Source organism: Schistocerca cancellata, chromosome 2 (genome assembly GCF_023864275.1).
Source record: "Schistocerca cancellata isolate TAMUIC-IGC-003103 chromosome 2, iqSchCanc2.1, whole genome shotgun sequence".
Classification (NCBI taxonomy): domain Eukaryota; kingdom Metazoa; phylum Arthropoda; class Insecta; order Orthoptera; family Acrididae; genus Schistocerca; species Schistocerca cancellata.
The window spans coordinates 1,151,435,851-1,151,451,782 of NC_064627.1; the positions used below are offsets into that span (position 1 = coordinate 1,151,435,851).

General features: G+C 43.3%; 1 protein-coding gene across 1 annotated transcript in view; it reads right to left on the minus strand.

Annotated features, from left to right (window-relative positions):
- Nucleotides 1–1,245: 1,245 nt before the first annotated feature.
- The window catches only part of LOC126161286 (cytochrome P450 9e2-like), an 88,198-nt gene continuing 73,511 nt past the window's right edge, over nucleotides 1,246–15,932 (minus strand). The window contains exons 7-8 of the mRNA XM_049917025.1: nucleotides 6,911–7,174; nucleotides 1,246–1,910 (exon numbers count right to left, since the gene is read on the minus strand). Coding sequence (XP_049772982.1) covers nucleotides 1,744–1,910; nucleotides 6,911–7,174 — 431 coding nt within the window. The 3' untranslated portion in view covers nucleotides 1,246–1,743. The remainder of the gene's footprint in view (nucleotides 1,911–6,910; nucleotides 7,175–15,932) is intronic.

Below are 15,932 nucleotides of genomic sequence, written 5' to 3' on the forward strand. Positions count from 1 at the left end.
ACCCACTATTCCCGGTTTCTCCGAACTCTGTCGCCCAGTCCGAAGCAACACTCACGTTTGGGACGCGTCTGCGTGTTTTCATCCAACTGCCTTAACTCTCGCGCTGGCCACAACGAGGCTGTCAGAACAACAGCAATAAGGTGCAACATCTGTCAAGCGACTGTGGCAGCCGCACCCTCCGTGGTTACTCACCAAAGTCAAGCACGCCAATAATACGAGACAAGGCGACTCACCAAAATCTCCCAATGGGAACAGAAAACTATTACATCCACGTCGTTGTTCCTGGTTCATGCTAAGCATAGTTTCTATAAGGACATTGAAGCAACTAACCATACTGTACTGTACAATCAAATTTGCAACGCTAAAGTAGATGTCGAACATAAATATCTACCCATAATGAGATTTTCACTCAGCAGCGGCGAAAGGCAAAGGTCCCGAGTTCGACTCCCGGTCCGGCTCACAGTTTTAATCAGCCAGGAAGTTTCATAAATATCTACCGTTAGAAAATAAAGGTTTACATTTATATCGTAAATGAAGTATAGAATCAAATGCATCGGATCGTATTTGCAAAAATGGACACGCTTGATATTTGTCGATTACAGCGTCACTTACCTTGAATGGAAAAGAACTGTTTGAGTAAACCGTAAGTATTTGTTAGGAGTATAATCCGAATGTGCAACAAAAACTCGGTGATTTCCGTTAGAAAATACCAAGTTGGTGACCCCCACACAGGAGGGGTGGTTAGAATGTGGCCACTTGTAGCTCAGACGATATACCGTCTTCACGAATTAGTATTCGATACACCTAGCAGCACTTGGCAGAATAATTCTGACCGAGACGCGACTGTAAATACTGGGCTCTCGATTCTTTTCAGGAGACCCCTCGACTCCCGCGTCGGCGTTCGCTAGGAACTTAGCAACGCTGAAACTCACTGCAAGTCCAGAGATGCTCGTTGTCGCAGTTCCCAGTGGTTGTATGTTTTGTCGTATCGACCATACGTCGCTGAATAGATCTCCCCTTTACTAATATTTTCTTTCATCCAGAACATTTTTTCCGTACGATGCGTCATTTTCAAGGTATTTAGCTGTCGCTAGTTGACACAAACATTCTTTAACATTCTTTATAGTGCAAAGTCGTGTTTGTGTTGTTTATGACGATGAGACAAAGGAGAGAGTGGACCACAGTGCCGGTGCGGGTATTGCTCCTTTAGGAAAGCACAACTGGGAGGGGGGGGGGGGGCGGGGCTGCTGAAGGACGGATCGTCAACAATGTCGCATGTTATCATTCCTCCTGCGAGGACATTCTAATTTAAACCAGGATTTTCCTGTAGTCTCGTTATCAGAAGCCTTATGCCCCTATCTTTTCAAGCCTTGCTGTTCGAATACTGGTGCTAATCGTTTTTCAGTAACAGTTTTCTAACCGCCTACCTCCGACTGAAAAGAATTCGTTACAGACGGCGCCTACGGAGGCGGGAAACATGTGAATTTTGTGTTAATTTCCTTTAAAAAAAGTGGAGAAGGGAAAAAAGGAAATGTGTGTTACAGAATGACATATCAATATAAATAATGCATTCTTTTCGACCAGTGTATAACGTGGTCAGACACATATTTGTGAGGTTAACAGACAGTTGTCAATTGCGTTATTGCAGCCGTGTGTACAGAGTAGTGTTTTCGAATTAATTCAAGAAAGTCAGATTTTCTTCCCTCTCACATTAATGTGGAACGACATGTAATAATTTTCTGATCAAAATCTACGCCGCACACCAATCCAGGCGCCACCCTTGATAGAGAGATTGAGCTTGTTTGGCTGTATCTTCAGAGGCACCGGTGTCTTGGCGACTACCTGGAAGCTGAACTTGGACATCAAGTACAGGAGTACCACCTTCGCCTCCATCAACGCGAACCTCTGGGCTGGAAAAAATAAAACAATTGTCATAAAGGACATACATATATTTTTGGTAGAACTTAACAGCCAGTTAGAATAGGTATTTCTCATGAGTGGGTGAATGTAGACATTAAGACTGAACGTCAGCATAGGCGTTTTTTTTCTGGAAGTTCCCATTCAGCTTAATCATTAGAACACGCATAGTCTTCAGATTACGATTATAAGTCTTTCAAGATCTTAACAGGTAAGCATTCTCAGAAGAAAGATAACAGCTGTCACTTTGCCAACTGTTCTGTTTATCACATAATAATATTCTTCTCCAGTAGTATGTATTCAGACTCTGACTATTGTGCGAGATTATACAGTAATCTCAGATAACGTTTTCTACGATGTGGATAAAGCATTTTATCGTGGAAATCACAGAATTCCCCAAGATAAATTAAAGTTTTATGAGACTGATGGATAGCCAACCAATGAATAATGCACCAAAATAACACAGAGAGTAGTATTTAGTAATTCATACAATACTGTCTGGGGCATAATTCTGACAGGGGAGAAATCGCATATGGCGTTCCTCAAGGCTCAATCTTAGGTCCACTATTGTTCTTCATATAAGATGATGATGTTTGGCTTGTGGGGCGCTCAACTGCATAGTCATCAGCGCCCGTACAAAGTCCTAATTTGTACACACTCCAATTTTTATACAATCCAATTTAGTCACTGTCATGAATGATGATGAAATGATAAGGACAAGGATGATGAAATGATAAGGACAACACAAACACCCAGTCCCCAGGCAGAGAAAATCCCCATCCTGGCTGGGAATCGAACCTGGGACCCCTGTGATCCACAGACAACAACACTAGCCACTAGACCACGAGCTGCAGACCCTCATATATACATACATACATATATATATATATATATATATATATATATATATTATATCCCATATAATATACAGCAAGCATAATTAGTTCTTTTTGAAGATGACACTAGTACTGTAATCAATCCAAGCATGCGTACAGAAACAGAATAAATGGTAAACAGTGTTGTTAAAAAATATCATTGATTGGTATCCTGTGAATGGTGTCAGCGTCAATTTTAAAAAAACACAACATAACAAATTCTGCACATCTAGGAGTACTACACCAATGATAAGTGTAATAGGGTGGAAACTTCAAAATAGGGTGTAATAAGGTGGAAACCTCGAAGTTCTAAGTGTCCATACTAATAAGAATTTAAACTGGAAAAAACAAATTTTGGAACTCCTCAAACAACTCAGGTCAGCCACATTGGCGCTTATAATCATAGTAAATCTTGGGGGGAGACAGATCAGTAGCTGACATATTTTAAATACTTTTATTCAATAATGTCATACGAGATAATGTTCTGGGGTAGCTCATATTTAAGCCCAAAAATGTGCAGTGAGGATAATACATGGCATTCACCCATGATCAACTCGTAGACATCTCTTTAAGGAGTTAGACATTCTCACTAATGCTTCACAGTGTAATTTATTCCCTCACTATGTTTGTTGTAAATAATCCACTACAGTTCAAAAGGAAGGAACAACAGTGTTCATAACTGCAATACTGGAAGGAAAAATGACATTCATTACTCCACATTAAAGTTGAATTTAGCACAAAAAATGGTGCACAGTGCTAAAGCTAAATTTTTGATCACGTACACAGAGATACAGGGTGTCCGAAAAGACTTTCCCTGATTACATAAATTGATAACTTAGGCTAGATTTTAGATACAAATATGAAACTTCTGTCGAATTGTTTACAACTATCTAAGTTTTTTTCTGTTTTAGGTTCGCAGTGCTTAAGTAGTGGATGAGGTGCAGCGCCCAAGAAGCCATGATAACCAATCAGGAGAAGGCACAGTGTGTCCTGTGATACCATGAGACACGATCACCAACTACAGTGCAAAGACACTTCCAGACAACATTTGGAAGGAATCCACCTGATGTCAAGAGCGTTAAAGCCTGGTATGAGAAGTTCAAGAACACAGGATCGGTTGCTGACCTTCCGAGGTCTGGTCGACCAAGAACCTCAGCAGACAGGGTGGAAGCTGTAAGGCATTTTACACAAACGTTTATTGTTTCGTACATACAAAGTGCAAATCGTTCAGGCCTTGTTGCCCAATGAAAGTACATGTCGATATGACTTTGCGGTCGGAATGCTATCACGTATTTAGGACGATGATGGTTATCTCAGACCAATTGCCTTTTCCGACGAAGCGACCTTTTTTGTCAGTGGAGTAGTGAATCGCCATAATGTGCGCATTTGGGGTTCATAACCCCCTGGCGAGGTCATGGAGTGCATCAGAGACAGTCCAAAGGTGAATGTTTGGTGCGCACTATAGCACGATCGAATTATCGGGCCATTCTTCTTCGCTGAGGTTACCATCACATCTGCAGTGTATCTGGACATGTTGCAACTGTATGTTGTTCCTCAGCTACTTCAGTATCACCCCGATGTCTTGTTTCAGCAAGACGGTGTACTGCATCATTGGGGTTTGGACGTCCGTGCCTATCTCGATATGACCTTTCCTGGGCGACGGATTGGTCGTGATGGGCCAACGGTTTGGGCTCCACGCTCTCCTGACATAACCCCATTAGACGTATTTTTATGGGGTTATGACAAGGGCGAGGTCTGCCGAACCCGTGTACCAGATCTTGAAGCCCTGCGGTAACGGATAACCACAGTCGTTGAATCGATCCCTACAGTGATGTTGGCTAATGTGTGGACGGAAACTGAATATCACCTAGATGTGCTACGTGCTACCAAGAGTGCTCATGTGGAAGTTAACTGATGTGTGGAAAAAAACTTTGATAGTTTGTAAACAATTAGACACCAGTTTCATATTTGTATCCGACTTCTAGCCTGAGTTATCAATTTATGTAATCAGGGAAAGACTTTTCGGACACCCTGTACAAAATGTCTGAGAGACAGCAAAATAAAATTTGAAAAAAAAAAAGAAAAACTGAATAGAGTTCTTCTTGACAAGTCCTTCTATTCTGTAAAAGAAATTCTATTATAGTAATGTGTAAAAGGTGGTAGGTAGGAATTACTAACTCTACTAACCCATATACATTTATATATAACTTTGAATTGTATAGGATGTGTGTGTTTTACAAATTAATTAGCAATGTGAACGCAACATTACTCGTTCCGCGTCATTACGACATGAGACCGACTAACTAACTGCTCACAGTGCTGAGACAGGGCACAGAGTTGGCTTGAAAGGGCTGTGAACCGAGTTCGAATACTGTTGTCAGTTATTCCTGGAGGGAAATGGCGAAATGGAAGACATATGAACATGTTTGACACGTCCTCCCAGGGAATTCGTGCCTCCACTATCGGTCCACTCGATTATTTGCGAAAGTAATTTTATTGAGCAAGAACTGTGTTGAACTACTTTGTGAGTGAGAGGAAAGTACTTGTTAGATCCCTTTTCCCCGCTCCACAATCAGGATACCGCCTTTTCTCGGGCATTGCTTGGCTCTCTGTTAGCTCAATAGAATGAGTGTATAAGAAAAGTTAAATGAGCAGAGTTACGAGAAGTTAAAATGTTCTTTCATTGTCTCTCCTGTTGAGACAATCTGAAATTCTTGCATCGAGACAATGCCATGAAACTTTAATAAAATTTTTGCTCGTTGTCGCAGCTCGCAGTGGTTGTAGTTGCTACTGTATCGATCAGATATCGTTGAATCGATCGAGATGCAGCAATGGTGACGTCACAAACTGCCGAGAACATGATCGATTCCTTCAAATTACAAATTATTTGATGTTTTCGAAAGAAATTACGCTGAACAAAATTTGGTCGTGGTCTCATAGCGTACACGTCTGCCTAAGGCTTACGATTGCTTTTAATTTCCTGTTTTTCTTACTTAAAAAAAAACAGTTGACTTATAAATTTGTTTTTGGACTGCATACGCCTTGAGCAATCACAAATTTTCTTCTTTCTTTCACCGAGACAAGTTTCTCTGTAATTACAGCAGGTAACTTCAGCGAAACACGCGTGGATAAAAAAAACGGTAGCTGTGTTTGCTCAATGTGGAACCAACGGAACCGCGCTGCTGCTATGGTCGCAGCTTCGAATCCTGCCTCGGGCATGGATGTGTGTGATGTCCTTAGGTTACTTAGGTTTAAGTAGTTCTAAGTTCTAGGGGAGTCATGACCTCAGAAGTTAAGTCCCATAGTGCTCAGAGCCATTTGAACAATTTGAACCTACGGAAAAACAAATTGTAATCAAACGTGGGAACAAGCGTGAGCTTACAACAGGAGAAGAATATACATATACAGACGTCAGAACATGGACCCACTTGTAGCTTTTCATAAATTTTTTGAGATTATAACTAAAGTTGGCATTACACGTTGATAGACGGAACCACCTTTTCTTCGCTGTGAGGTAGTTGGCTTTAATGCGAAACGGTTTCCATGAAGTACATCGATCAGACCTCTAGCATAAAAGCACCATACACTTGGTTTCAATTTTCATAGACAGCTGTTGAAGCAACAGAACTATTTTCTATGAAACAGAAGTAGCATGTGGAGGAGGTAAACGTACGTAAATAAATGAGTTAATCCTGCCACAGGGCAACAAGACAGTATAAGTAACGGTTTTTTAATGGGATGATTCAGCCTTAGTCAGCAAAAATGTTCTTGACTAATAGAGCGACAGTATTTTCGACGAAAAGTCTGTTCTTTTAGAGTACGATGGATGAGAGCTTAAGTTCTTAAATGCTATGTGATTTTACTAAAAATGTTCTAGCTTAGACATTTGACTGTACTTAGCTTTTAGTTACAGCCTATAGCGTTTATCTGACATGTCATTATCGTTTCAAAACTGATAAGATTGAAATGTAAGGTCAATGCTGATAGCTGGAAATTTAAGTTTCGCATTTACAGAAATACAGCACGAAGCCAGCGCTAAACGATGGTTTCTAACATTGAAATGGTGTAGATAGAAGTAAGATTAAAGCAACAAAATTTACTAACAGAAAATAGCTTACCAATGCAAATGCGAGGTCCGGCGCCGAAAGGGAAGTATGTGAAGGGCTTGATGCGGTGCTTGTTCTCTGGACTGAAGCGTTCCGGATCGAAACTCTCTGGGTCTGGGAAGTACTTTGGGTCGTGGTGGATGGCGTGTACAGGAATCCAGATGATCTCGCCTGGCCTCAGCTGGACGCCCCGGCACACCTCCGTGTCCGGCAGCTGGTAGGGGCGCACGCACACCCTGTCCAGCGCCACGCCCGGCGTGTACATCCGTAGTGTTTCTGCCAACAGGTATCACTCTGAGCATTCACTCAGGCGTTCGCTACATGACGTAAACCTTCTACATCGAAAATCACATGGGCGTCAAATGTCATTTGTTAATGACATTCTGAATAGCAACAGATACACACTTTTACAGTTACAGTGTTTACTGGCCATCAAACATTAATACAATTTATATCGCCTGGTCCAGCAATGAGGAAAAAATCGAAAGCTGCAAAATAAATAAATAAGTAAAATAAAATAAGTGAAATAGAAATAAGTGACAACTGAAGTTCTAGTAGTTCACCATGTATCACAGGATTCAAAAAGTGAGACTTGATAATAACATAAATTTAAAATGGAACCACACAACACAGGCATCGGTAGCATTTTGAAAGCAGACGTTTCTGATTCGATTACCTACCGTCGAGCACCACTGACCGCATGGCGGAACGAAAATTCGGTCCAGTTTCGCGCAGGAAATTTACGATACAAGTACACACAAGTAAGATTTCGAACTTTTTTTGGATAATGAGGAATTTTATAAAATCGAATAATTATTTGGATACGTATCTGGCAGCGAAAGAAAAGTACTTGTATCGAATCAATGTTACCAGCGTATCGGAGTAGTGAGTGGGTGAGTGATTGCTGACGCGCTAGCTGCTGTAGAGATGTTAACACACGTCTTAGTAAAGTCTTCTGATTGTGTCCAACAGAAAGGTCTGGAGAAAAGTATTTGCAATATTCAAAATTATTCTACTGACTGACGGTTTGTCAACAGAATTATCATACCAATATCACCAAATGTCAATGAATGCAAGGACGTTTTATTAAGAGAGCCGAAGAAAATGTGTGGGTTCGTTGAATTGAATGGACAAGCAGCCACTGCTCCCCTGTTGGAGCCAAGATTTCAAAACCTAAATTTTCAAGATCCAGCAGCACGAGGGCGATCCACATAAAACTCAGAAGTGTGGTTTATGAGCAACAAAGTAGCCCAAATGAAATGGAGGAATCCGAATTTTGGAAACATCAAATATCTAGCGCACAGCAACAAAAAGAAAAATGAAACATACCGAAGTGGCGAAGTATCTCTTTGTATGTCAAACTCTGCAATATGTTAAAAAAATTGCTGAATGGGAAGATATTAAAGTCCTTTGTCCTGTTTGTACAAATATGCACAACAATATCCTTTCGTCCTTGCAACATCTGTGCCTAGTGAGAGTTTATTTTCAAAAGTTGGTGAGTAAATTTCTGTTTTGGGGAAACTTCCCAAAAGGAAATGAAAGTATTTAATTGGTCTTATTGCCAACGGCCATGCCACAATGGTAACACCGGTTACCGTCAGATCAACGAAGTAAAGCAATGTCGGGCCTGGACTGGAATTTGGATGGCTGACTCTGTCTGCCGAGCGCTGTTGGCAAGCGAGGTGCACTTAGACTTTGTGAGGCCAATGGAGGGGTTACTTCACTGAGAAACAGCGGCTCCGGTCACGAAGACTGACAATGGCTAGGAGAGCGGTGTGCTGACCACGTGCCCCTCCACATCCGCATCCAGTGATGCCTGTCGGCTCAGGATGATATGGTGGTCGATCAGGACCATTGGGTCTTCCGAGGCTTGTTCAGAGAGAGAGAGAGAGAGAGAGAGAGAGAGAAAGAGAAAGAGAGAGAGGAAATTTGTTTCATTGAGATGCATAAAATAAGGCACCGAGTAAAATATCATACGATGAAGATCTGACAAGTCTAGTAAAAAAGCAAGGAAAAAATGTTTGTTTCACAAATAGTTCTCCTCACTCCTCATCATAGTCTCCTTCGAGGGTATGCACTCGGTGCAGAAGTCCTCCAGCTTTTTCATCCCATCAGAACAATAAGTTCTGTCACACTCTGCAAAATACACAACTGTAAAGGTCACTTCCTTATTTGATGAAAATTTCTTCCCAGCAAGCCAAAGTCTCAAGTTCGAGAACAGGAAGAAGTCACTTGGCACTAAATCCACGTTACGTGAGGAACCAGTTCGAAGCCCAGTTCATCCAAGTTTGCCATTGATACCGTCGATGTGTGGAATGATGCATCATCCTACTGGTAGAATACTTTTTTGTCTGACAGTCTTGATCCTTTTTCAGCCAACGCAAGTTTCTAACGATCCCTGTTCCTTGGGAATCCCAAAAAACAGCACCCACTACCCAACAAAAGAGGCTTTGACTTTTTTGATGCACACCAGCCTTTGGCCGTAGTTTTTACTGCCGTTCTGACTCTGGTGTGTAATGCTGGATCCAGGTTTTATCAGAAGCCACAAATCGGTGCAATAGCCTTGAGGATTGCGATTAAACATCGCCACACATTTTGTGCTGAGACGTCGTGCCAGATGAGTCGCAGCGTCCAGGGGCGTTGGCAAGTGTGGGGGCTATGGGGGCTATAGCCCCCTCCCCCTCCCCATGGAGTATCATATTACAATGGATAAAATGACTTCAGAAATCAGTGAATATATTACTCCAACAGATTCAATCATTATTTTTTATAATTATGTAGCAATATAGGTTGCAATGTATTCCAAACACATTTTATCAAAAGAATAATAGCGGCAAATAGGTTACTACGTAAACCAATAAATATCATTTAATTTAAAATAGGCGTCTTATTATTTATTAATACACATTTTTTACCCTGAAGTCCAAAATAGTTACCAAACACTACTTTAAGCAACACCAAATTTTACCAATTCTTCGGTAGAGGATCCCATCTCTCATTTTGTTCAGCTATATTCCATACCCGCAAACCCTCTCCCCCCCATCTATTAGAACCCCCCCCCCCCTTTGACCGACATCTAGAATCGCCCCTGGCGGCATCCATCTTCCAGACAGCTTTTATATAGCCAATTCTCCGTGCAGGGTGGTATGCTCTCGCTCAACTGAAATGCGTTATGTCTTTGCAGTTTCTCGAATTTTTATTTGGCGGTCTCGCAACACCACGTCATGGATTTTGTCAATGGTTTCTTTTGTGGTGACTTCAATTGGACGGATTTCATCTTTGGTGCTGCTCCGACCACGTTTAAATTCATTAATCCAGAAGCAAATGCTCGTCAATGATGGTGCAGAGGCCGCATGAACTTGATCCATTTCTATTTTGATTAGTGCGCCAGTCCAACCATTCAAATGAAAACGATTAATAACGCCACAAAACACGGTTTTCTCCATTTTCAATAGCAGTCGACACACTGACGAATTCAGAGGGCTGTCAACAATGAAATGCACGCTGTACACTGTTGAAATTCTTTATACGATTCTTGCAATGATCAAGCTTACCAACCATGAAATTGCAATAAAAATGTTAATTTTTTTCATGGAAATTTACCGGATTTATCAAACCACCCTCGTGTATATTCAGCAGTACTTCACTTGCATAGAAAGTATCGATATGAGTAGGTATCGATACTTTTGTAGTACTCATGGAAGTAATAACGCAGGACGACTTGAGTACTAATCTTCTGAGCAGGTAGCGATAGTTTGATGGTATCGGAATATCACTAGTTTTGCGGAGCGGAATGGAGCGCTCAAGAGTTCAGCGACAGCAGCGGAGTAAAGACAATGTCGTAGCGTAGGTGACGATGAATTGCTAGAGGTAGCTGTCCGAAGCGACATACCTCAGAAGAAATCTCCATGGTTCCACAGTCTCACTTATTGAGATTAACATTCCATCGAACACCAATATTAAGCATTTAGGTACATTTCTCTACTCCCATATAATTTTCAAGAAGAGAGAAAGACACATGTACCAAATGTGCCCCCATAAAAAAAATTGGGCTTTCGATCAAGTAGATCAAAATGTTCCACACGTTCCTCATGCCAGTAATCACTTGCAGACAGCCGGCCGGAGTGGCCGTGAGGTTCTAGGCGCTACAGTCTGGAACCGAGCGACCGCTACGGTCGCAGGTTCGAATCCTGCCTCGGGCAAGGATGTGTGTGATGTCCTTAGGTTAGTTAGGTTCAATTAGTTCTAAGTTCTAGGCGACTGACGACCTCAGAAGTTGAGTCGCCCAGTGCTCAGAGCCATTTGAACTTACGGACAGGAAATCAGTGCACTCATTGTGGACATCAAAAGGTTTCAGGCGCGCCAAAATAGAAAGTATTTGACCAGGTGAAGATCCAGTACTGAGGAACATATGTATGGAATAAAACTTCGCTTCAGCTGCCTGCAGTTCTCTTAATTTATTCTGCTACTGGTTTCGAAGCTTCAAGCTTCACCTTCAGGTGACACCAAATAATAATGGGAGCATAAATGTGTGGCAATCGGACCAGTCAGTCACGGAAGTGAATATACTAATGCTGCGCTCGTATTAGTCCTAGTCGAAGAAAAGGGAAATTTTGTCAGAATTCAATGAAGGCGCGGTTGGGCGATGAAATCTGAGGCCGCTGGCAGAGTGTGGTAACAGTCGACAGCCAGCGGGCCAGGCAAGGTAAACATGGCACTCACGGGCACGGAGCTGTGACGGCAGTACTGCACGCACAATTTGTTTTGAGTGGAGCAATAATGAGGCAGAAAACTTTAGCGTTGCTTTGAGTTATTGTGATGTACGAGGCGGGGCACTAGGCCAGAGTCAAGAGTGGCGATTTGTAAGTGGTTGACATGCGGGAATTTATCTCTGGCATAGTTTCTGTCTCTCTCTGACACTACATCAGAAGCGAGGGTAAAACTGATATAAATAGATGGACAGTTTTACCTTGGGACAGCGTGCTAGGTCAGCCAAATGTCCGGGCAGACCTGTGCTGGGCTTCACTACAGGGGCCAGTCTAGCAGCAATGTTATAAGTACTCTGCATAAACTTGTATTCTGTTTTCTGTGTACTTGTTCGGGCTATATTCCACATCTGAGGACACAACTCAGGGGTGGGACAGAATAGCAGCATGGAACTTGAAGATCGCACAGTCTGCCTGAAAGAGGGCAGTGACAGCAGTCCGCAACAGGTCCAGGAGGGGCTCGGTTCCACTCCAGTCTATGGGCCACGTTAGCTTTCCACCTCGCAAACTGGGGTCTGGGCAGGGCATACAGTGCAGGAGGCATGGCAGTGCAGTCACTGCACCAGAGACGGCGGTGGGTGTTGCCATTCGGCAAGCACCACTAGCAGCAAGTAATGGCACAGCATCCAGGAGGGCGCTGGTTCACGTCTGGTCCTGTCCTGGAAGCAGTGGCAGCCCATGGACCACGTGTGACCAGTACACCCACCTTCCTCCCATGGTTGGACAGAACAGGCCAAACAGGGCGGAAGGTGGCGAGGACCAGGGACTGTAGCAGTCTCCGGAATAACGGACAGCAGCGCGGCGCAAGTCGCAACGCAGCAGTGGGCGGCGACTGGGAGAGCGCGGCCGACTTACAGCGGGGTGGCCTTGGTGACAGCAGCAGTGGCATCGGCACACCAGGAGTCTGCTGAGCCGGCTGGACTCGCGGGACAGTGTGCGAACAGCACGCCGACACTACGCTTCACCCATCGAGTACTGTAAATTGTCTGAACAAACGAATGTTACCAAATACCGCTGTATCACCCTGCACTGCCCCTTGGTGCTCGTGAACTTGGTCGGCCTCCTGACAAAATACGTCACTGTGGGTCCCGGCTTCAGCTCTGCCATCTGCAGTCTCGGGTTTGACACTCTGACCCCACAATAGTGGTGTCAAAAGTGGTGCCAGTTGCAACACCGTTACCGGATTTCCACTCCCACATCTCATGTTGAGCGAGTAGTGTTGAGGTGTGCCTGAGCAGAGGGGTAGCTGAGGTGTTTGGTTGCATTCATGATGGTTGGTCATGCAGTTCTTGTTACATCTTGTCGTTCGGAAGGTGTTTGTCCATACCGGTATAGGGAGGGAAGCAGGACTGTTCACCTGCACACAAACACGATTTGGATGGGTGAGTGACATTTGATTTATCGTTTATGTGTCATTCTTTTGTGTTTTGAATGGTTATGTTGGTTGGTTGGTTTTGAGGAAGGAGACCAGACAGCGAGGTCATCGGTCAATGGTTATGTATGAATTAGGACAGACTTTTTAAAGGTGTTTTTTGTAAGGCAAGAGGAGCCTGTAGATTTATCTGGATTCAGGGGAAAGGCAGGACATGATAACATAGCACCTAAGTGATGTAATTTTTGTAACATGACAGATCACGGATTACCATGTACAAAGTCGGCGCCAAAGAGTTGGTTTATTTGTAAGAAATTTTGTCATTTGGCTCGAAATTGTTCAGACTGTTGATGGACGATGATTCGTCGGAGGAACTAAGTTTAAGGAGTAGCAGGCTGAAATTAATGGTAACAGTGGAGCTATAAGCAAGAATGGCAGACGCACAGTCAGCAGCAGAGGCTGTGGCAATAACTACAGCAGAAGCTGTAGCCGCTCTAATGGAGCAAATTCGGGTATTAGCAGAGGTGAGGATAAAGGGCAAGGAAAAATATGAAGAATTAGCAGGGAGATTTGAAGTATTGCAAGTAGGGGAAGGGACGTCGGGTAAAAGTAAATTACAGGTCGTGGAGTCTCATAGACCGTTTGACCCGGCAATTGCGGCAGTGATTAATCCATTTTCGGGTAAAGCAATGGAACATGTGTCGGCATTACTTAATGAAATTATCACTATGGCTGAGGCCAATAGGTGGTCAGATGTTGGAATATTGAGAGTGGCGAAGTTACCCTTGATAGGGGATGCCAAGTCGTGCGTATTGTACCATGAAACATTGAACAATGTTGGGACGTTTTCAGAGCTTGAGACTGAGTTACGCCAGAGGTACCAAAAACAGAATAGTACCAAGTTTTTTTGTGAAAAATTAAGTGTGTTAGTTACGTGTGTGTGAAATCTTATGGGACTTAACTACTGAGGTCATCAGTCCCTAAGCTTACACACTAGTTAACCTAAATTATCTTAAGGACAAACACACATACCCATGCCCGAGGGAGGACTCGAACCTCTGCCGGGACCAGCCGCACAGTCCATGACTGCAGCGCCTTAAACCGCTCGGCTAATCCCGAGCGGCTGTTAGTTATGAGGTGAAATGAGACTGTGGAAGTTTTCTCAGACAGGATTCTAAAACTGAGTGTGCAAACGTTTGAACTGTCACAGAATGGGAAGACTAATAGAGTGCTGTTACAAGAGGCCGAGAACAGGGCGTTAGATGTGTTTTGTATAGAGTAGCATGGAAGATGTCAAGTCAGGTGGAATGGAGAATCTCATGATCTTGCTGCGGCTCTAAGGACTGCCACGTACTTAGAGGAGGTAGATTATGCGACGAAGCAAAGGGTGGAGCGTAAAGTTCTCGCAACAGAAATTAAGTGTTTTGGTTGTGGCCAGGTGGGTCATATTAGGAGGCAATGTCAGCGTCAGTTGCGGTGTTACTCATGCGGGAAAATGGGTCATGGGGCAGTGAACTGCAGGAGTAAAAGTAGGGGGGAACCTCGGCGATAGCAGCCGTTAAACGAGAACGGGATGCTTCAACCGTCGAAGAGCAGTCCCAGTGAAACTAGGTAAAGCGCTTGTAGGTTTATTAAGCTTATTAGGCTCGGTAAACGGAAGGGAACAAAGGTTTCTGGTTGACACATGAGCACACGTGTCTGTTATTAGTTTTGGCCTGGTTAGCAGGAGGAGGCGTGAGCCACCACGCAATAGGTTACGTGAGGTGGGAGATAATAAAGTAGAGTCAATGGGTACGACGGTACTTCAATTCGTGATCGCAGGAACTATGTTTAGTGAGGAGGTAGAGGTGTTACCGTGTGTAAGTGAGGGGTATTTGGTGATTGTCGCACTGGACTTCTTTGACAAATATCATGCGAAGATAGATCTTTGGCAGCAAACAGTGGATCTCGGTGGAAGAATGTTTTGCTTGGGGGAAACGATTGCAGATGAACGAATGTCGCAAGGTGCACTTAACATGAAGGTCACACCAGCTACACTGCGAACAGATTCATTAAAGGTCGATCAGCAGGATAACATACCGGCAGGTACAGGGAAGGTAGTTTGGGTTTCGATAAATACAGACTTACCAAAGGATACGTTGTAGATGGTGGAGCCACTCTAGGGTAATGAGGAGTTGGATAATGCGCACTGTTTTGTGCGGAGGAGTTTAGCTCACGCAAGTTATGTGGAAGGAGATTATAGGGTTCCTGTAAGTATAGATAATTTAGGCAGAGCGTATTTTAGCTTGCCGAAAGGGTTGTTATTGGCCACGATGGGGTTTTTTGATTAAGATGACTTCGATAGGTAGGATTTAGAGGCGAGCCATAAGCAAAAAAAAAGGTCAATGCATCGCAATTGAGGGGACAATTACAGCATTTGCAGGGAGATGACAGGGTCGCATTGGAGGAAATGTTATTGACATTTAGCGATTTATTTGTAATGAAGGGTAGGTTATAGGCAACACCGATTACGAAGCATCACATACCAATGGAGAATAATACACCAGGGTTTAGGAAACCATATAGGATAGCACATCATGAGCAACCGCTAATTTATAGAACAACAACTATGGGATGGAGTCATAGAGCGCAGCGATAGTCCATATTCAAGCAATGTAGTTCTTGTACCTAAGAAGTCGGTGGATGGTACAAGGAAATACAGGAATTGTTGTGATTATAGGTTTCTGAATGCGAAAATCATTTCTGACACATATCCGATTCCGACTATCACGGACACAGTGGACAATCTGGGACAATGTAAGTATTTTACAATGATGGATTTACGGAGTGGATACCATCAGTTGGAAGTAGCGCCAGAGGATGGGGCAAAGACAGCTTTTACTGTTCCCGGGGGAAA